General features: G+C 34.8%; 3 protein-coding genes across 7 annotated transcripts; 2 read left to right on the top strand and 1 right to left on the bottom strand.

Annotated features, from left to right (window-relative positions):
* Positions 1-963: 963 nt before the first annotated feature.
* LOC105232573 (IQ and ubiquitin-like domain-containing protein) lies at positions 964-6,967 on the top strand. The gene is made up of 10 exons (XM_011214292.4): positions 964-1,669; positions 1,731-1,861; positions 1,921-2,033; positions 2,166-2,383; positions 2,484-2,830; positions 4,621-4,784; positions 4,850-4,982; positions 5,178-5,290; positions 6,121-6,305; positions 6,433-6,967. Exons 1-10 carry the CDS (start codon positions 1,197-1,199, stop codon positions 6,761-6,763), a joined length of 2,208 nt encoding a protein of 735 aa, XP_011212594.1. The 5' UTR covers positions 964-1,196; the 3' UTR covers positions 6,764-6,967.
* An 89-nt stretch (positions 6,968-7,056) lies between these two features.
* Positions 7,057-9,761, bottom strand: LOC105232571 (FAST kinase domain-containing protein 4). Of its 4 annotated transcripts, none has more exons than XM_011214288.4 (7): positions 9,602-9,761; positions 9,155-9,418; positions 8,370-9,092; positions 8,061-8,310; positions 7,716-7,990; positions 7,581-7,650; positions 7,057-7,365 (listed from the first exon to the last, which is right to left on the bottom strand). In XM_011214288.4, the coding sequence occupies exons 2-7, from the start codon at positions 9,366-9,368 to the stop codon at positions 7,152-7,154; spliced, it is 1,746 nt and encodes a 581-aa protein (XP_011212590.2). In that variant the 5' UTR covers positions 9,369-9,418; positions 9,602-9,761; the 3' UTR covers positions 7,057-7,151. The 4 variants fall into 4 exon arrangements, with proteins under 4 accessions (XP_011212590.2, XP_019848176.2, XP_011212591.2 ...); XM_019992617.3 differs by having other exon boundaries at positions 9,582-9,692; XM_011214289.4 differs by having other exon boundaries at positions 9,543-9,628.
* Positions 9,762-11,435: 1,674 nt separating this feature from the next.
* On the top strand, positions 11,436-22,534 carry LOC105232570 (clathrin interactor 1). 2 transcript variants are annotated; one of them, XM_011214286.4, is made up of 7 exons: positions 11,436-11,800; positions 14,056-14,257; positions 14,319-14,468; positions 14,533-14,719; positions 14,789-14,882; positions 14,944-15,740; positions 16,048-19,132. In XM_011214286.4, the coding sequence occupies exons 1-7, from the start codon at positions 11,748-11,750 to the stop codon at positions 18,825-18,827; spliced, it is 4,263 nt and encodes a 1,420-aa protein (XP_011212588.2). In that variant the 5' UTR covers positions 11,436-11,747; the 3' UTR covers positions 18,828-19,132. The 2 variants fall into 2 exon arrangements, with proteins under 2 accessions (XP_011212588.2, XP_011212589.2); XM_011214287.4 differs by lacking the exon at positions 16,048-19,132 and adding an exon at positions 20,597-22,534 and having other exon boundaries at positions 11,443-11,800.
* The last annotated feature ends 25 nt before the right edge of the window (positions 22,535-22,559 follow it).

Here is a 22,559-nt window from a genome sequence, read left to right as displayed (position 1 = left end):
TAATTTTTACTCAAATTACAACCTACAGGAACAGGCATATTAACGGACGGACAGACAGTCACCCAGATTTCAACTGGTTTCGTCATATATACTGGTATACTGTATCACCTAAAAAAAATTGTATCTCTGTATCAATATGTTGCAAGGGTATAAATATAATATCAATGTACATAAGGATAAATCTAAATAATTTGTTTGAAGAAAACGTTAAATTGTTTGTTAGTGTGTTGGTACTTGTTCCTCATGAACTAACACTTTCATCCAGTTCATGATTACATCGGAACGTGATTCCGTAAATTGCAGACCTCAATCAGTATATTCAGCCACTTTTGGTCTTGATTAATTGTTGCAGTGCCCGAAGTTCTGAGAGCAAACATTCAAAAAAATTTTGTATATTTATGGAATTCCTATGTCTTTAAAAATATTCTGTAGAGAACAATTATTATTTGTAAAAAATATGTGGGACTTAAAATAGATTGGATCGTTATAGAAAAAACTTCGTTACAGAGAAGTCTCCGCGGAGTGAACTTCTTTGAATCTAATGTTTTTTCGGCATCAACGTAGCATTTCCTTTTAAATGTAATTTTCGTCTAGCTTCTTCTCACATACATATGACTTTCTAATGGATTTTATGAATCCATCAAGCTGGTGATACGCTTGGCGCATTGCACCTGCAGAGTTCACTATTGAAGAAAGATGGACGAACTAGAGCGATTTTAAACAAGAGACACAACATTAAACAAAAAATACAGGACATTGCGATGGTGATTCCGATAACACCTGTGTGGGTGAAATAATTTATTCCACATTAGTGGTGCAAATACGATTTTCTTGCATAGAAACGCGACAATGGCGCTTCTGAAATATGTTACGACTAATATTGATTTTTTATTTGAATGTATGTATTGTATTTCGGTTATAGATGAGAGTATATGTATATAGCAACGGTTGTTATTTAATGATTTGTGGGAGAATCCCCTATGCAGTTATTGAACCAACTTTATTCCAAAGTTTAGTGAGCATTTGAAAAGACTGCCAGAAACTAGGCTTGACACTTTGGAAAACTTCCAAAAGTGATTTGAATTAAAGCAATGTTCTACTAGAGTGTCACAAAATTTTAAAAACTTTTTACACTTTAAAATATGTGTACATAATTATTATTTTGCTAAAGTTCTAACTGTTGTGCAACTATCAAAATGAATTGTGAAGAGTTGCGAGAACTTCCGAATATGAAATATATGCAATTTATACCGCCTCCGCCTTCGCGTGGAGATCCATTACTCATTGAAAAACCAGAGACCAATAAGAAGGATGATTGTTCGGAAGAGCTCAAAGAGATTCCATCAGAGTTCATCGATGAAGTATTGCCAGTGGAGAATGTAACCGTTAAATTTCGTGTAAATGGCTCCCGCATTGTGGCTCAAGTATATTCGAATCGATCGAGCATTGCCGATATTAAATCTGATATCGGCAGCAAATTTGAAGTGGATCCAAAGTATATAAGACTTATGCAAAATGAACGGGAAATATCAAATCGCTGTTTGTTGGCACAAACAGATTCAAACCAATTTGGAATATTTGAATTCGATTTAGATTTGTTGCATATTTCAGAAATGAATCTTGGCGATGGTATGGATCCACCAAAGTTGGATCTGAATATATATTATAAGTGAGTATGTTACAACGGAAGAATGTATAGTAGAGAATGATCAGAACTTTTACTGCTGCAGCAAATATCATATGCCCGATTTTATAACTGTTAACATTGAAGATGAGAATGGATTTAGAACGGTTATTGTGGAGATATTGAATAAAGCAATTGTAAAGCCATTTTTGTGTGGTTACCGGGATAAGGCAACAGGTACGCTCTATATACGATTTTTCAAATCGATTCTGAATTCGACCACTCTCCCTCTCTAGGTATTGAGTACTTAGATGCATTCACTCAAACTGGACCATACTTTGATAAAATGAAATTCAATCGTTATATCAGCAGAGATACACAAACGTATGAGTTCAAAGGAAAGGAAATTGTGAGTACTAACTAATAATAGGGGTATAGGTGCGTTATGTGTGTCTGCCTTCATGAACATGGTGTGAACATAACAGTAATATAATTTTTTCGATTCCAAATTTTACAAGAGGTGCTCTTGCTCACTTTTCAGGACACTGCGCATGAGCAATCTACGCAGTGCTTTCAGGATGGCAACAATGTGTTGTATGTTTCCGCAGCCACAGATTACACCATAACGCCCGGCAAATATCAAACTTATGCCCAAAAAATGCGCCGCGAGAATAAACTGGCCAAAATCATTTTGATACAACGTAATTTTCGTCGGTTCTTGATTGTGCGTTTCATGCGAAATGCGGCTGCAAAGTATCGGTAAGCTAGAAGAAACAGTGAGCACCGTTTCGGTGGACTGCAAATAAAATTGTTTCGTTCGATTTCTTTTTTACTGCTTGTTACACTTTGCGTGTGGTAGTCGGCTGGTGGCTAACCGCAAAGCCGAGGAGGAGCGGCTACAGGTGGAAGCAGAGAAGCGTATCAAACGTATTGAGTTGGCGAAACAATTTCCACAAACAAAGGACGATTTTGAGATGTTGTATGGCGAAGTGCAGAAATGGAAGATCGCCGAGCTGAAACGCATAGCGCGATTGTATGAAGGACCTGCACGAATTGCCGAGGTCAATGTGCTGCTCGACAAGGAGATTCAGCTCCGAAATGGCATCGAAAAGCAACGCTGTATAGTCAAGAAGGCAATGGAGGATTTTCGCAATGAGAAAATGCTCACCAAATTGGGTGAACCAATCAAATGGGTTGGCTATAAAGGTAAGTTTATATATACAGTTCTTGTCTGCCTTTTTCTACAGTAAATTTGAAAAGTTATGGCAGAGGAAAAGCATAAAGAAACGTAAGTAAGTACGTTTTACTTTTACATATATGTAAGTATGGGTGTATGTAATTTATTACTATAGACTAATAACTGCTAAATTTTTGACGTTATTGAACCCGAAGTTTAGAGAATAGGTTTATAAATTTTAGAACGATACAGATAGTTTATCCTGCTTATCTAAGGAAACATTGGGAAAAGCTCTCTTAAACATCTCGATCATATGACTGTATGTACATGCAGTGGTCGTCAGCTTATTTTCTGCAGGCAAAATAACTTTTTTAAATAAATATAGCTCTTAAGCTACGTATGCCATTTAAAAAATTCAAAATGCAATTTGATTTAATGATTGATTGATTTAAAATTATAAATTCTTTTAATCAATACTTAACCGTATTTTAAAGAAAAATGACTAACAAAAAGAACTTCATATTTAAATAAGACAGCTTATTTTATGCAAAATGTTATAGAAATGTTTTTTTTTAGATTTTTGTTTTAAAATTTTTGGTTAATATTTTGTGTGATAGCCTTTTTGCTCTAGCACAGCTTTCAAACGATTTGGCATTGAGTCAACCAATTTTTTTGTTTTTTCTGGTGTTATTTTGTTCCATTCTTCAAGCAAGGCACGTTTCAACGTTTCTCTACTAGTAATCTGGTGAGTTCTTATATTATTTTCTAATAACGCCCATAAATTTTTTTAACACATTTAAATCTGGAGACTGTGCAGGTGGTTCCATCACATGAGGGCAGTTCCATATGAGCCACATCTGAACAACCTTTGATTTATGTTTTGGGTCGTTATTATCTTGATAAAAACGAAAGTTCATTCTAAGACCCAGTTTTGAAGCGCTTTCAAATTTTCTTTGAGAATGTTTAAATACATGGTTTTATCCATGTTTCCTTCAATAAAAACCAGGTTTCCAACACCTGATGCGGCCATACAAGCCCAAACCATAATGCTTCCTCCCCCGTGTTTGACAGTCGCACGAAGGTTCTCAATCAGTAGTATTTGGCTTCCTCCATACATAGGACTTTCCATCTGATCTAAAGATATTAAATTTCGACTCGTCTGAGTATATCCCAGTATTCCAGAAATCCAATCCTTTGGAAATGTGTGCCTTTGCAAACGCCAATCGGGAGGTTTTGTTTTTCTGACTAATAAATGGCTTCTTGAGTGGTACTCGGCCATGAAAGTCATGCGAACGTAAAATACGCCAAATTGTTGATGCACTGCAGGTCTTGCCAATACCTTTAGCCACTTCATCCGCTATTTTTTGTGCCGATAATCTTGGGTTTTCCTTAATTTTTCATCAAATAAGCTGACAGATTCAATATGACTTTTCTTTTTTTTTGCAGTGAAAAGACAATATAAAAACAAAATAAAAGCATTTAGTTGTTGGTTATACATAGGTACATATGTGATGTAATAAAGTGTGTTAGTTTTATTTAGATATTCAATGCATTTGCTGAGTTACATTGATTTAAAGTTTTTAGATTTGCTTGCATCAAATAAGCTGACAACCACTGTACATACATATGTATATATGTTATCTTAAATCCAAGAAGAGATGAAGTATTAGACTGAAGTGAAGAGTAAGAGTATAGGAAATGAGTTTTTGAAATGCGTTTTATTTATTGAACAAATGTGTAAAAATGTAAACTTTTGAACGCGAATTGCTTTTAGCCACGCATTAAATTTTAATATATGTAAATATGTCATTTCTTTAAGATAACATAATTCACTTGGACTTATTACGCACTCAAAGGGTCCGTTTCCTAACCGAAGTCTATAAGGATATGCAAAAAAAGACGAGCCGAGAGGAACGCCTTGAACTGTTATCGAAAGTGAAACGCATATTATTGGACGAACGTGAGTTTCCGGATTTTGTCGAGGTTTGTTCGTTTGCAAAATTGCATTTGTGAATAATAGTTACCATGGCGTATAATCTGAATTTCAGATATTTGATCTAATTCAAAGGGAAATTAATTTGCTCATACACACAAAATATTGTGACGTCGAGATCTTACGTAAACGTCAGAATATACTCTGGATGGAAATGATCAAATTCTCCAAGGATAAGCCTCCCGATCGTATGAATTGTTAATTTTCCTCGAAAGCTTAAAGTAAAAACCAAAAATTATGCATCAAAACCAAACAAAAATAAACAAATTATTGTTACATACATATGTACATGCCAAATGTAAAATTGTTTGATTCTTACTTTAAGGCCACTATGCCCATATTTGATGGATTTTTTTGAAATCTGCACCGCTTTCCTATTTCAGATGGAGAAAAACGTATGTGCGAGGTGTGTAAGAAGGTGAAACCGTACAGCCAGTTCGCGCTTAGAACGCGTCAGAACAATGTTGACACTTGTAAGCGTTGCTATTACATCAAGGTAAGTCCAGCTTTATTTATTTACAAGAGTTACCCGTGGCTTTGCTCGCATTAAAATAATAAATACCAAATATTGTTAGCAAAAACAAATAACCAAATGCATTGTATGTGCACGAATATTATATCACGCTGATCATCATCGTGTTGGTGTAACCCGATTTTGAATAATTTATATAAGTAAATATAACGAAGACTGATCGATATTCTTATGTCCTTTATACTTATGTATAACTTACATTTGTAATACGATGATAATAACAAAAAGTCGAATATACCTTTTTGGTGTTGGCAGTTTCTCCAAATTTTTGGACAAACAATAAAATTTCCAAAGAAATTCCTCCAATTTTCAAATATGTTTTTGAAATCATATTTTCCTTCAGTTCGGAGGTGTCTTCATTCCTCCACTCGTCCATTATAGCACATGGACTGTGAACTACGCACACTCTACACCTATGCGGTATATATACACACATATCGCTCATTTTCTGCAAGACCGGCATAAGTCAAAAAAATCGATTTTCCAGAAAACGCGTTAAAAGTTTTCAACTGACTACAACCTTAACACGGTGACTCCAACCTTACACCTCTTCTCAAGCGGAGCATATAAGAGGTATTCATATGAATTTTTCACTCAACATGAAGTCTGATATAACGAACAATTCTGCAGCATTAACTCAAAAATCACGTTTTTTGATTTATGCCGGTCTTGCAGCAAATGAGCGATATGTACTTATCTCTGCATGTATAGTATATTTAAAGTGCCTGTGGCATTGGGAAGAAGTGTTTAAAACAAACGAAGTAACTTCCGTCCGTCTTCTTGCCTTTTTTTAGATCGCTTCTACGGACAACAAAACGTACGCTGCAATATTACGCGCTATACAGCGAGATGAGCGCAAGCGCCGCTGCAACGCGTCATTCGCATTTGTGCTTCAAATGGACGACATTCGTTACATAATTGACCAAATCTGGCACAGTCACTCAATACTTAGCAAGAATGCGGTATTGAGCAATTTGCGGTAATTATGAGTGCTACAATAAGAACGAAATATTTAAACAAAAAACGAAAAAAAAATTGTTACATTTCGCATACATTTCATTTGCCTTTTCTATAACTTTGCGCATTTGTATTTACCTTCTTAATAGTTTGCCACGATGGTTGAAAGGTGAGGATTGGTCACCATGGAATTGTATTTGCCTTACTGAGTCAGAGGCACGCAACCATTATAGACTTGACGATCCGACAAAAGTGTACGACCATAAAATGGTGTTGGAGGTAGGCAATAGACACATGTTAGCTCGCGCTGCATTCCACAAGATGACTGAAATCGCCACCGAATTCGTAGAGACGGGACAATGGTTTCATGTTGGATTAAATAAGCAACGCACTGTCTATCCGCCAAACGAATATCCACGCTCCGGTTTTCCTAGCAAATCAGCCAACCCGATATTCAAGGAAAAGAAAAAATGCGATTGAAATATACATACATACATATGTATGTGTGTAGAAGAGTAAATAAAATATCACTTTTGCGCAAATTTAAGAGTATGTTGACAAATTTGTTTTTTATTAGCATTCCTAATGTTTTTAATTTATCTAACATTCACTAATGTTTAATTGTATTCCCTTGGTCAGGCGACGCAGCATATTCTATATTACAATTAGCCGCCTTAATTTGGGAAAGATAAATAATTAAACAATGAAATTGTCCTCTCCATATTATTACATAATAAATTACAAACTTAGATTGAAATGATACAGCGCTCAAATAAAAATTGTCTAACTCTTTAATTAATGACAAGTCATTGACAAAATTAACAATAATCTTTCTTATTGCGTTAAATAAGGCTAACAGGTATAAAGCTTAAACATTACTACTGATAATCGCTTTAAATTTCGCTTCCAAATACTGCACCCGTTTCAGCAGTTTGTCACTGGTGTTGAACTCGTTGTAGGGCACAGGTATGACTTTGTATCCACTTTTTTCCAACAAATCGAAGCTTAGGTTCGTTATGCCGCTGGCTGAGCGATGAGTTCCATGGCAGACATCGTGGAAATCGACGACCATCAACGCAATTCTTAAAGAAAAATCTTTCGTTTAGAACATGTAACAGCACTAAAAATATCTATGTACATACGTAATTAAAAATAAAATAAATTTGAAAATAATACCCAGTAAAATATTTGAAGATAAGTATTGATAAAAAATTTCTGTTAAGCCTAGATTACTTTTTTAATGGGTATTTATATGTTAATTGTATTTTAAAATTGTAATAATAAGTTGAGTACGTACTTTATTGCATTTGGGTTCTCTTTATCTACGGGTAATGGATTCCTTTTATGGTCGAATAAGCAAAGTGCGTCTGAAAGATTATGTGCACAAAATATAATATGGTAATCTGTGTACAATTCGAAAACAACAACTAACCAATTAAGAATCCCATTTTGCTGTCGTGCAAGCTTTTCAGATGATTGCTGGCAGGTAGCAAACTCTTCAATGCATCCAACATCCCATTAATTAAAATTTGTTTAGATTTTGAATGCGCAAGGGGCACTCGGAAAACTGCACTATCTTCTGGCAGAAGTGTTCCTTTGTAGTCGCCTGCCAAATGCTGCGCATATGCATTCAAATTTAATAACTTCATTTTAGAGGTAGGTGAGAGACCATTTCGATCCGCTTCCAGTTTCTCAACGAAATTTGTACTATGAAATATGAAATGAAACAGAGATGTTAGAAGTTTAATATATAGGCATATAGCAAAGGGATGTCCACCTCAAAACGGAGGCCAGCTGTTCGTGGCTCACAAGTCCTAACATTGCAAGCGACCACACGTGATTCAGCCAATCATTGCATTTCTGAAAATCAGCACCTACAATAGATGTAGTTAACTTTTTACTAACATCATCAATAAAGGAACTTTTGAAATTTAATATTGCCGATGTAATGAACAAGGCACTTATATCTTGCGGCCGACAAATTTCGGAATTTTTCAGTGTCCATTGTGTTAGAGCCTCCATAATGTCTGCAAATATATTTTTCAGTTGAAATTTGTGATTTTAAGTTGAATATATGGATTCCTACCTAAATCGCGATACTTTAATATTCCTAAGCTCGTTAAAATGGATCCAACAACTGCTGATTTTTCGGTATTTTTTGGCAACGCAGTCTGTATATCGGAGCAAATTTTCGCCGCTAGCACTGAATCTTGAAAGTTTAGGGTAGCCATAGCATACAACACATCAGCAGACTGTTTAAGATCTAGTTGCTCAGTTGTGCTACTTATATTGAAAGCAAGGGATCGCAATAGAGGCGTACTTCGTCGTTTACGTTGAGCCAACGTGCTCATTACCTTCACCATTTGTGGTAAACTTATGCTGGCAATTAGTTTGGCAGCCTCGTCATCACCAGCAACTCCCAAAACAGTATTAAGGTCATCAGTTCGAAACCCGGATATACGTTTGGGACCATTGTTTTCGTTTCCGGAGCCACCACTCGCATTGCCGTCTTTACCCATGGTGCGCCCTAGCACGCGACAGACACGCAAAAAGCGAGCATCATTTTCAAATTCCGCAATCTTAGCACGATTTATAGAGCTCCATTCAGCTAGCATCGAGACGATTTTCAGTGCATGTTTACGCGAGAGCGGTCCACTGGATTCCGACACAGATAAAAGGCCGTTTACAGTTTTCGCGTTAAGGATGCGCTCGTCAAGGCTATTCCTACCTTTGTTGTCAGTAGTTTTCGATTTTTCTTTAGTGTAGCTATCTTCTTTGAGGGACTCAAACGCTGCAGCAACCAAAGAGCCTGTCAAAATCGGAATGTATGTATATTTTATTATTTTCTTACTGCTTATTCAATTAATATACTTTTTGGTCTTTTTGCATTCAAGTCCGTGTGGTCATCACCGGACGTACTCATCTCTCTTTCCACTGGATCTTGGGTGGAAATATCACCCGGTTTTTGTGTTGCCGAAGTTGCGGTTAAGCCAGCACTCCTTACTGATGTACTGTATGTTGCATATTGTATACGCCGAAAAAGCTGGGCGGAAACACCGCCGGTAAAGCGTTGTAGCACCAACATTGTTCACACTTCCTATTGATAATTGTGGTGTATTTACCCGATAGAACCTGCTGTATATAGATCAAATCTTTTATATAACCTTTTGAATACTGATGATCAATTGCAATATGAAAAATATTAAATTTTACAAAAAATTGATGAGTGTTGCAATTTTTTTAAATTATAAGTGTATACTTAAATGAATATTCGAATATTAAATCGTTGACATTATACTTTTATTTTACAAAATTTACATTTTCCAAAATGTGTATGAAAATCAACGAACACCGCAAGACAAACGTCAAAAGTAAAAATATGTTCCTAGGAATGGAAGCATATATCTCTAATTTGATTGTCAAACGATAAATCGTAAATGTACGAATAAATTGTACCGAACAAATCTTTGTTCAGAATTCCCAATTGACATTGCGTTATCTAAATATACAAAAACCATGTATGATAATTTATTTTCCAAAATAATATCAATGTGAATATATGTAATAATTTAGTTTTAAGTGTTTTGTATGTTATTTCTTCTTCTTTATGAGTGTAGACATCGCTTTCGCGATTATTGCCGAATTGAGTGTATGTACAGCCTACTAAAGCTATAACTACATAACTCACAAAGGAGTATGTTAAAGGGTAAAAGTAGCCATATACGACAGGCATGTGGGTTCGATCTGATTACGTTGGGGGAAATTTTCGATTTTTTACTTTAGGTGGGCACGCAAGTACCAATGAAAATGTCTTTAACAGATGGATTCATTTCCACATAAATTTTGAAGAGCCAACATGTACATGCCCAGCTGTTGTCAACTAAACTAAATAAACATTATGCAACAATTAGTTAAGTTTTAAAATATGAAATATTTTCCTCAAAAATATACATTTCTACGGTTCAAGAGAACACCGCAAGACAAACGCCAATGTGATGTTAATGATTGAATCTACCTAGCCGGCACCATTTCAATAATGATTACTTACTCGCTTATTACACGCAGCAACTTTTGTTTCGGCAACTCTTGGTTTATTGGCGAGGGGGCGACGAGGAGAGGAGAATCGCGCCAAGTTTCCAGTGTTCAGCAACTCGCTTTGTGTTCTTATTCGTAGCAGTTCGCTGCGATGTTTTTCGGCATTCGTGTTCTTTCTTTCGTAGTACATAGTTGCATTTGAGTATATTTTTTGAAATTAATATTTTGAATATATTTAAAAAATTTAATTTCATCTTTTGGCAAGTAATTTGCAAATATGTATACAAATATACATAATATAATTTAAATATTTTAGAAAATGGAGTATGACGAGTATCGAATTAATTAAAGATATTGTGAAATGTATGGAGAAAGCCATACAAATTGATTCAGACGATAGTGAAAAGGGTGACATATGTATGTGAAAGTCTGTCATATAATCTTTGTTTTAATTTTGAGTTATAAATAAAATGTATTTCTTAATTGTCAGAACTGATTAATATATGTGATAGAGTGGCCCAAATACCCATAAGGAAAAAGAAACGACAATGGGTTAAAGTAAAGAGTAGACAATGGGTTAAAGGAAAGTGAAAGAGAATGAGAAAAAAACTCGAACAGAGTTGCGCAACACAAGTTGCTCGTGTGAAGGTAATGGGCGACAGCAAAAGAGAATCGCCCGAGAATTAGCAACTTTTGTCGCCTCGTGTAATAATAGACTTAGTGATATCAAATGCCCAAAAACAAAGTTAGCAATATACATACATTGTCTGTGGAGATGTGGCGTGTGGAATCTAAAGCCCTGTTCACATACAACTTTCCTCGGTTTGCTTGACAGTTCATACTGAACAACGAAGTGTGGAAAATAATTGGTATGCCACAATTAAGGCTTTGCTTTCATTTTTTTTCTCTAATAGAAATGGTGACTAATTGTAAACGTAATCATAAAAAACTTAAGTACTTTCCTGTCAAAACAAATGTCTGTATTCAAATTATACTAATTTTTATAATCTTAGAAGTAATTAATAAATAAATAGTTTTTTCCCCAATCAAAAATTTTAGTAAATACCTACTTTTTCAACACATCCCCAAATATTATGCAAAGGTACAACCCTTTTCTAATTTATTGAAACCCGTAAACTCTGGTGACAAATCACCAAAACTTTTTGTGTTCTTTTCAACAAATTTTGCCACAAATTAATTTCTAAAATTCCACAGATTTCATTTAGTTTAAATTTGTTTCCCTTAATTTTGTGCAAGATTGTACAGTTCATGAACATCAATTTTGCAGTGTATAAAGTAAAATTTGATAAAAACTTTAGGAAAAGCGAAACTTGAACGGGTACGCATAGACAAGGTTTGGAATTTGCAGTTGTGTGAACACGAACTCGATATTGTGCAAAGATAGTGAAAATATTTGAACTGCAGCAAAATGGTTGATAAATTCATAAGCATGTGGAAGGTACGCGAATTGGCTGATAAAGTGTAAGTACGGAATCAATCAGAAAAATGCTTAAAGATAATATACTAGTGACCAAAAGACCTTGTGTGCACACATATTGCTAAAGGCACTTTATAACTCTTACCAATTCTATATTGAAATTTCGTAATTAAACTAAAATCTATATTGGTTAGCAAGATCTAAAGACAATTGACGAACAGCCTCATTTACTCTCATATTATATTTAAATTATTTCAATTGCGCTCATATGTACATATGTATTTCTGTATATATCTACATTCGCTTTGTATAGGGCAGGTGGTTTATGATTGGATAAGATTTCCAATTCTTAAGCAAGTATTTAGGTATTCGAAACAGCACGGCTGTGTTCATGTGTGACAACTAACAATCAAAAATGCTTTCAAATTTAAGTTTAGTTTTTAATTTCCATTTCTGTGTTTCTATACCACATCCGTATTTAATTATCTTTTTTTCTTCAAACACGCATCTACCACCTGTTCAGTATTAGTACATAACAAGTATAAATGTGCATATAATTTAGTCATGTTTTTGGATGCCATACCATATAAGTATATATGTAGAATTTTTCGCGGGTCGGCTTTAGTATACCATCCCACGATTTCAGGGTTAAAAGTGGTATGGTTGGATAGAGCTGCTGCTCCAGATTATTCATTTGATAAATGTGTAATTATGGCAACACTTAATATCTGTAAACACAGAATACTTTTGTTATTGTGCATGGAATGAAAATTTTGTAAAATATAAAATGCTTATTTTAACAAAAAACTAAATAATTACTAAAAAATAAATATGTAGAAACAATGTAATAAAGTATAAGTGCATAAAAAGTGCATAATATGAAATAAATAATTACTAGAAATCGAGAAATTGCAAGATAAAATTTGCAAAATTTTCAACTTTAAATGCAAATATCTCGAAAACTATAAGTTTGCGGCGGCAACAATTATATATTTTCTTAATCTGGAGTAGTAGCTCTATCCAAACATACCACTTTTAACCCTAAAATCGTGGGATGGTATACTAAAGTTTCCCCTTTTTCGCTTATTTTAATTTTTAATTTCGAATTATAAATTATATTTTTCTACAAAAGTGAAATTTTAAATTTTCTAATTTTTTTTAGAAGTTTTCTTATACAAACCCCTCAGATTATAACATAAGTTAGCTAGACATTAAATTCATTTACTTCAATAATAATATCAGTTAATAAAAAATGTGAATAAGACCACTGAGATAACATCATGACTTGTTGAAAATGTTTTTATCCAGGTGAAGCAGTAATTAAGGGGTTACGTGGGTTTTGAGGGCGGAAAAATGCACATTTTCCTCATTTTTTCTTAATAAATGAATAACATTGGCAGCTGGTTTCCGGAAGCACCGGCCAAAAAGGTTTCCTCGCGGTAGTTAGCAGATTATCAAAAATCAAAAAATTAAATTTTATCGGTTAGCAGTTGAGTATCTTTCTTCTTTATTAGCGTAGGCACCGCCTACGCCATTATAACCGAGTTTACAGCGCGCCAGTCGTTCTTCCTTTTCGAAGTTGAGTGTAGGTCGTGATTAATCGAAGCAATTAATTTCTGTCAGCAAACAAAACAGTATGATTTTAAGATTAATTTTTAATACAATTTACCTTGAAAAAAAAAATAATTGCAATCTAAAGTCCTTAAATCAATTACGAGATCATCCTATTTAGAAGAACTGTGAAAAATTTCAATAAGATCCTGACCACTGATTTAGAAAACGATGTTTCGAGAAAAATTCGAACAAAGATTGAAGTAGCCGACCGGTCGGTCTAGCCTATACGGCCCCGCTTACCCAAACGATCTCTCTACTACATTTTTATTACGATTACCTCAAAAATTTGGGAAAATATTCTAGACATTAACAATTTGGAGGGGAAATCTCCTGTTACAAATACCAACATTTGGTTCCTGTTCCAACGTAGTCATGTCTCATTGTAAAAAAGAAGTAGGAGGAATGGGTAAGATGGATAGGAGGGGATGACGGGGTTTGCGCGAAAATCAATTCAAATGGTGAATGAAATGCTGGAGTTCCAAAACACAATGGTGTGTAACATGGTATACTTAACGTATAAAATACTTTTGGTTACAACGAATATTCACTTGTTTGATAATACATATGTCGGTGCAAGTTGCAAAATTAAATATAGACTATATCATATATATATAAAGTTACGTAAATAGGTATGTACTATACTATATATTTATGTCTAAACGGACCTTCCTCCTACCAATCACAGAACTAATGTCGTTATGAATTATACGGAAATCGAAGGAAAGGTGCGTGAAGCAACAAATGATGATCCCTGGGGACCCACAGGACCTTTAATGCAGGAATTGGCTCATGCAACTTTTTCATATGAAAGTTTTCCAGAAGTCATGTCCATGCTATGGAAACGCATGCTTCAAGACAATAAATCTAACTGGCGACGAACTTATAAGGTATGCAAATTATCCCTTTAACTATAATTCGGCAACTTTCTAAACTATCCTATAAAAACAGAGCTTACTACTGTTGAATTATTTGGTACGTAATGGTTCAGAGCGTGTGGTGACATCATCTCGCGAACATATTTACGATTTACGATCGTTGGAAAACTACACATTCACCGATGAAGGTGGTAAGGATCAGGGTATTAACGTTAGACATAAGGTAAAGTGTTGATTGACATGATTTTCTTTATTCCAACTAAATATTCAGGTTGACTCTATTTCAGGTTAGAGAATTAATAGACTTTATACAGGATGACGAACGTTTGCGCGAAGAGAGAAAAAAAGCAAAAAAGAATAAGGATAAATACATAGGTATGAGTAGCGATGCAATGGGCATGCGAAGTATGAGTGCACAAAGTGGTGGTTATAACGATTGGCGTGCACAGCGCAGTGATTTTGGGGACAATTGGTGTAAGTAAATTAGATTATCTACTTTTATAAAAAAATGCATGCTTAATAAAATTGTTGTGTTATTCTTAGATTCCGATGCACGTGGAGGTGACCGATACGAAGATGAGGATGCACAGTATGAAGGCGAGCGAGAGTATTCCGATAGTGATTCGCCGAGCCCTAGGTACGTGTGAAAGGAATGTTAGTAAAATTATGTTGCTTAACAGCTTTTGTAAACCATGCAGGAGAGCAAATCGCTACAATGATCGTTCGAGCCCAGCTGAATTTGGCATAGAGGCCAAGCCAAGTTCTATTAACATGAATATACGTCCCAAATCCGCGCTCAACAACACTCCATCTAGCAATGTAAGGCAGCCAGCAGCAAAGCCAGTTGTTGGAAGTAAAAAAATTGACATGGGAGCTGCAGCAAACTTTGGTAAAATGTCACCAAGTGCGGCGGGTATACATTCGCCTACTCATCGAGATACGCCCATCAGTGGTGGGGATGATTTAATTGGTAGCAACGGTAATGAGGGGGGTGGCGTTGGATCAATAGATAACAACAATCTTTTAGGTGTACAGCAAAAAGTTATTAGCAGCAATAACAATAATAACTTACTTGATGATATATTTAAAACCTGCCCAGCGCCGAACGATAAAACTTTGACTAGCGCTGCCATTACAAGCGATGATTTGGACGATTTTAATCCTCGTGCAATCGAATCGAAGCAGTCACAAGAATTTGGTGATTTTACCTCAGCCTTTGATAGTGGAGCATTGCCTGAATTGCCTACGACGAACACTGTGGGAGCTTCCGATGAATTTGCAGACTTCTCCTCGTTTCAAGGAAGTTCGGCTTCCAGCACACACAGAGTGCTAGACAATAGTTTGTTGACGGCGGCAACTCCAGCTAACGAATCATTTGATTTATTTAGTGGCACCTCGGCCACTTCTGCAGAATCAGCGACGACTGGCGCTTCAACAACTACTGATCTTTTAGCTGGTTTAGGAGACTTATCTATTCATCAAAGTATGCCAATGGGTAAGTTTATTTTCTTTTATATAATCTATACAGTAAGTAAACACCATTGCGTAGGGTCGAAAATATTTTTCCAAGTTATTTATATCAAATGCGCATGATGATTGACATTCTTTAATGTGTATAATTCAGAAATTAAATATGTTATATTCTTTAGAGTAATTAACTATTAACCAACCAAAATTGCAGTTAAAAAGTAGAAATGTAAAGTAAAGATAATCGCATACATTTTGTATCTACACGTACATACATTTGTAATTTTTGCGGTTACATATTCCAATTGGATGCACACGTTCTTCTCCATTTTCAGTCGATGATGGCATAGAAGAGAGACTGAGAATTAAGCCAATACCTGTCAGCATTAAAAATACACTTAAACATGCAATTAGTACATTCAAGTCTGTACCGAAAGTCACCTGCGCAGCAGATGCAACGAAAATTTCAAAAACAATCCAGCATTTGTTCAGTAGTGGCGCTCTTCCTGGATATTGCACTGCAGAGAAAATTATCGGTCTCGACAAGGATGCCTTGGACTGGTCAGAAATAGTCACGTATGAGTATGCGGAAATCCTGAATAGCCTTATAAAACTGTTTACTCGCGAATGGCCGGATATTCGATCATCAGACAGTGATGTGCAGATATTTAATCTTTTTAGAGTTGATTGCAACTTTGCTTATATTTATGAAACTTTTTATTCGCTCAACAAATATCTGACTACCCTGGACGTTGATGGCTCCACAACCCTAGTATCTGTATTGACTGAGCTCGTGAATGATACTCAGCTATTACCTTTAGCCATTCTGCATATCTGCCGCGCTCAATCAATGCCACAAGAATTCAAAACGGAATTGAATGCATTGCCTACACTGAAATGCGAAGAAATTAATGCGAATGTCACAGAATTTTTGCAAATTATTATTTCCCTACCGAATAGAGTAGGCAATAAATTGGGTCAAAACCTACCAGATGCATTTATACCCAAAAAGTATGCTCAGAAACTGCTAAGACATTTACTTTGTGCTTTGAATTTCATCTTCAAGTGCGAAGACATTTCGTATTTTAACTTGGAATTTTGCAGCCGACTATTAAGTCGTATAATAACGAATTTATGTAATTCAGAAGAAGCTACTAGCAATCTAGCTGAGTTTTTGAAAATTGTCGACGAGTTTGCTAAGCTATCAGGACCGCGTGTCGTAATACAGAAAATTTTTAATTCATTAGACTCGAATGCTATGTATAAAGCGGGCTTGACTGTACTGCTTACAGCACCAGACGTCGATGCGTATCGCTTGCTAGGTAACGCTGTAGCCAATTCAGACAACTGGCAATTTTGTTTCACACATACATTTACGATACAACGCACACCGAGTTCCGAGCATGCTCTTTGCGCATTAGTCCGCTATTTAGCATTGAGCGATCCGAAGCTAGTACAGATAGTCTTCAAACAACTACTTAGTGTTTGGTCGAAACGTTCTACCTTGCAGAGACTAACAGATAAGGAGCATTTAACGTTTGGCAAATTACTTATAGCTACTGCTAAACAATTATTTGCCGAACAGAAAGACAGAAAGTTACATCTGTTAAATGAAAACGACTACAAACGTTATCTCCATGATATTTTACGTTTTCACTTGGAATGCGCGGACGTGATTCAAAGGCATATTGGCATGAAGGTGGTGGAGGTAATATTCAATTACATGGAAGATCCACATACAAAAGAGGAGGATCGTTTGCATTTTGATTATGAAGATGTATTAAAGTTGTCACGTGGCAGATTGATAACGGAACTTGATAGTATAGCAAATAACTACAAAATGCCTACGAAAGACGATGTAATGGGCGCAGAAATTAATTTAAATAGATTAACAAATTTATTGGAAAGTTTCACAAGCGAGACGATTGAAATATCGAAATTTGTTACACCGAACTCTCATTCAAACCCCCATTATGTTTCTTTGAATAGTGTTGAAAAATCAACTAAAATATTGGAACTAGATTCTGATGATGACGAGGAAGAATATAAACCTTACGATATGTCTAACGACACGTCAATCGTAGCAGAAAAACGCCCCAAGTTTCTACTGGACTTAATACACACTTTGAGCACAAAACCAGATAACTATGAAGTCTTTGAGGCTGCCATTTCTGCAGCAGAACCGTTGATACGTTCACAGTTATCGCAACAAGACTCCAGTCTTGCCATTGACATTTTACGTATCTTCGTATCACTTGAAATGCATTATTATTATGAGGACTTCGAATGGACAAAATTCAAATGTGGCGTGGCAGTTTGTGTTTCTGCACCAGGGCCCTCTGCAAAGTATCTATGTCGGGAATTTCACACCGAAAATACATGCTATAATGCCAATTTGCGTATTCTAATGCTACAAATATTGGCTGCCGCTGCCAAAGAACTTTCCGGTATAACAGGAGACACAGAAATTTCCACCGAAACAGCGTTGCTACCAACTCCAGCGAAACATCCGCGCAAATTTCACTTTGAAAATGAACACGAATCTCGTTTACTGACAGCTCAACGAATAATACGACAACGCCTAAAAGAGAAAACTAAGCGATTTCACGGCCGCCACAAAACGTTGGACACAAAAGCCGTAAACCCAAATCGTTTCCACACTGTAGCAGGCACATTTTTCTTTTCGCTTGTTCGTGGTCCACGCACTCGACAGATGTTGTACGTGAAGCCCGATCATATAGCGCACGACATTGATACACTACTGTTGGTTAATTTTCTACATACACTAACTGTATTTATGTTAAGTGCCACGAATTGCCCCCTTCTCCCCGTCATCACTCGAGAAGTTTTCGATTTGTGTACATTTGTGCGGTTCAGCGTTGAGACACGCATTCGACTGGCCACGTTAGAACTTATTGGTGCCACTTTGGTGACCACACCGGGATATGTTCTTATGACACAGTTTGGGGAGCGCGTTGCGGAAATACAACAATGGCTGGAAGATTTAGTTAAATCACCGCTATTTGGAGGAGAAACTTCAGAAGAATGTCGTGATATCGCTAATCAAATTCTGAGTACTTGCTATAAATTATACTCCACAACACAAATTGAGTAAAAACCATTTTAACTGTCGAAATCAAAATATCATATATGGAACGAATAAATTTCGTGAAACCCTACGTAAATAATTGTATTTTTCTTAATCAATAAAAGGGATTTTTTATACTAACAGGAATTTAATTGAACACATGTAATATTTCGTAAAATATAAATTTTAAGTTTAATCGGCGAAATCCCGCTTACACAATCAAACAATTTCCAAATTATATCTAGAACTTTTGTTATTGCACAATGGTGCCATCCAGCATTAAACAGGTAACATCTTGATTGCACATTCCAATATGTATGATAAAGGCTTATCATTGCCTTTCATAGGCAGCTTTGTGATATTGCTTACACATTCATATTAAAGATGTTTGATACCGATATCAAATATTGGGAACCTTATATTTAAATGTGTTGAGGCTTCACTACACCAGAAATCTTGACTTTTAACTAATGTATATTACCTGAAATAGTCACGAACTTTCAAATCTTGCTTACCTGGATAATCTCAAAAATTGAAGTAAAAGAAAAAAAGAAAGAAAAAGGTCATTATTAACAATAACTGTGTGACCCTGACAGTTCGCTATTATAAAACGTATTAGGAATCAACTATGTGAGCATTAATATAATTGCAAGTGTTTATCGCAGTTAAATAAAAAAAGATTAAATATTTTGAATAAATCATTTGAAAATATGTATTTTATATAATTTGTATGTAAATGTACACTTATATAATGGGATTCAAGCAGATAGTTTTGTTCAGATCTTTATATTGATTAGAAACAGAAAACTTTTCGAATTCCATTTTACTTATACGAGTATGCATACCTTTTAAAGTATTTTGTAAATTTGTTTTGATTGTATTTCTTATTTGTTTTTGTCATTCTTTTGCGCTTAACGATAATATTTTGGGATTTCCCTACAACACCTTGTAATTGAAAATTCTTTGTTTTAACAAAAAAAAAATTAAAATATTTTGCATGTATGTATAAATGAAAGCGTTTCTCAACATACCCGGCATCGTACCACCACGGACGCATTAGGTAAAGCAAAAGAAGAGTAAACAAAATTATTTTGGATGTTAAATGCTTAGCTTGTGTTTCCTAAAATATTTACAACAAACACAGTACTTATGACTAAATCACTTCTTTCAACCATTTTTTTTTTTACATATGCTTACATACATACACTACATTTATACGTAAAGGGTGATTTACCCCAAAATAAAAAGTGTAATTATTTTCTTAAAACTTTATCAACTAATTTTGCAATGGTTCGGTTTTGCAGAAATGCGGCATCTTTTCATTTTTGTTGAATTGTTATTGTTTTGAAAGAATTAGCAAATACTTGTATTTCTTTATATATAAATTTTCAGTGCTTTATTTAATTGTAACCAACTTATTAACAATTGTATTTGCTTTTCAAATTGCTTAATTAAAATACACAAAAAAGTGTATTGAAAAAATGTGTATGCTTGCGTATAAATACAAGGAACCACACCCCATTTAGTAGAACTTTTCTTCAGAATGTGCACACTTACATACTTGAATTAATGTTTAATGTAATGTTTTTTCTTTAATATTGTGCTTTATTATATTAGAAAACAGCATTACAATCTTCCTATTTTTTGTTTATACATATGTACTTGAAACCCACAAATGTACTCGTATATGTATGTATGATAATGAGTATATCACCTCATTTTGAGAAACTCTTACTTCTTTTTCTGCAGCGTTACTGTAAAGTATTCATTTCACCATCGAATTTCTAATTTTTCAGACAATATCTTACCGCCTATTTCAAGCAACAATAACAGCAACCTACTCCAACCCATTAGTGCTAGCAACATACAGCAGCAACAACAGGCTTTGAGCGAATCAATAAATACATCTAGACAAGTTGGCGCACAAAATGTTGGCGCCACTTGGTCCGAAAACTTGAACACAGGTGATCTGAAAATTGATCTAGACAACTTGTTGAACAGCAAATCAAACAAGTCTAATGTCCCAGCACCATCGATGAATGCGTTAAAAACACAGAGTCCCACGAAACACATAGGCAGTAGTGGTGGTAGTGTTGCTAATAACAACGTGCAATCGACAATGCAAACTGGTAGTTTTAATGCGTTTGGCGGCGGCGGCATTTCTTCTTTGACCAGTTCCGGCTTTGGTACGCCGAACGTTGTACAGAATTCCGCAGGACTCCCATCTGCCACAATCGGCATTCCAGGCACATTCTTTGCCCCAACATCACAAAACATTCCACCTCAATCACAGCAAACAACATCAACACCAGCAGTAACATCACAAATGTTTGCTAATTTTAGTGCAATGAATTTGGAACAACCACAACATCAAAAAAGCGGAGGCAATAGCAACAATAATCAAGTACAAGCGCATGGTTTTGATATATTCCAATGATATTTAATAGCATAAATAAATCACACACCGACTTACCTACATATTATGTTTTGTATAGTTCTGAAAACAATTACTTTTTTGTTCTTTGTTTTGATTCAGTCCTACAATCCAACAGCAATGTTAATTATTAAGAATATCCGTGTGCGCTGATTATTTGAATGAGAAAAAGTATTGCAATTTTTGACTCAAGAAATTCGTAAGCAATTAAAATTAAATATGTGCTTAAATCGATATGCACAAATGTTACAATAATGTCTGTAATATATTACATGAGTGCATTCGATATACATACTTATACATTTATATACATATATAAGTAAAATATACTGTATTCAAGGAGTGCGTTGCTGCCTCCATTTTTGAGTTTTATATGTTAATTATTACAATGAATATGCGTGTTACATACAATAGAAAAGTATACAATACTTATACAGATTTGCAATGAAATGTAATACATTGAAAACGTTAAATATTATTAAACATTACATTTGTATTAGTGAATAAAATGAGTTAATTGAATATACAAAAGAGAGTTAATCAAAGCGTATACTTACTACGTTGGGTATGTTCCAAGCCGATCATAATATACATACATATATATTTACATATGTAAATGAAGGTAATACAGATTAACGAACCGTTCCACAGGAATATTTTAAATTCCCATTGAAAATAATTGTTCCTCCAACGAAAATATATGCCACCATTTTTATTTTCAAAATGCTACTTCCACTTACACTATATTGCTTGACTTCTGATTTCACATGCAAAAGAAGAACCGACGACAGTTATTCATCTTACTGATTGTTATTATTTGTGTTGTGTTAATAATTCTCTCCATTGCAATTACACCAATAATAAATATATGCAATTTTGAAGTATTTTAAATGTTCTTTCACAAAAAAATACGTACCGTTATATTAGGTACCCACTCCGTCCTTATTCCCGTTTGGATTAAGTCTGTGCATATCGTCACTTCATTAACAAGCAACAATTAGAAGTTAAATAAATAATGGAACAAGGTTGTGTAAAGATATGTATATGAATTAATATATTTGTAAATCCGTAGTATTATTTTATGATTGACCCAGAAAATGTTTTTACAGTGCACATCACTTCAATTAACATAAATTTGTATGTACGTGTGTATATTAATTAGATATGAACATAAATTAGAAACAGTTTAATTAGAATAAATATATAATTTCGTTATTTAATATGTATACGTATAAAAACTGTTCGTAATTTTCCAAAAGTAAAATAATTACAATAAACCATCGCAAACATATGGTGGTGGAATATTAAAATAAAATTTTGCGTTG

This window comes from Bactrocera dorsalis, unplaced genomic scaffold (genome assembly GCF_023373825.1).
Source record: "Bactrocera dorsalis isolate Fly_Bdor unplaced genomic scaffold, ASM2337382v1 BdCtg016, whole genome shotgun sequence".
NCBI lineage: Eukaryota > Metazoa > Arthropoda > Insecta > Diptera > Tephritidae > Bactrocera > Bactrocera dorsalis.
Note: the sequence above shows the minus strand (reverse complement) of the source record. Positions and strands in the feature narration are given on the sequence as shown.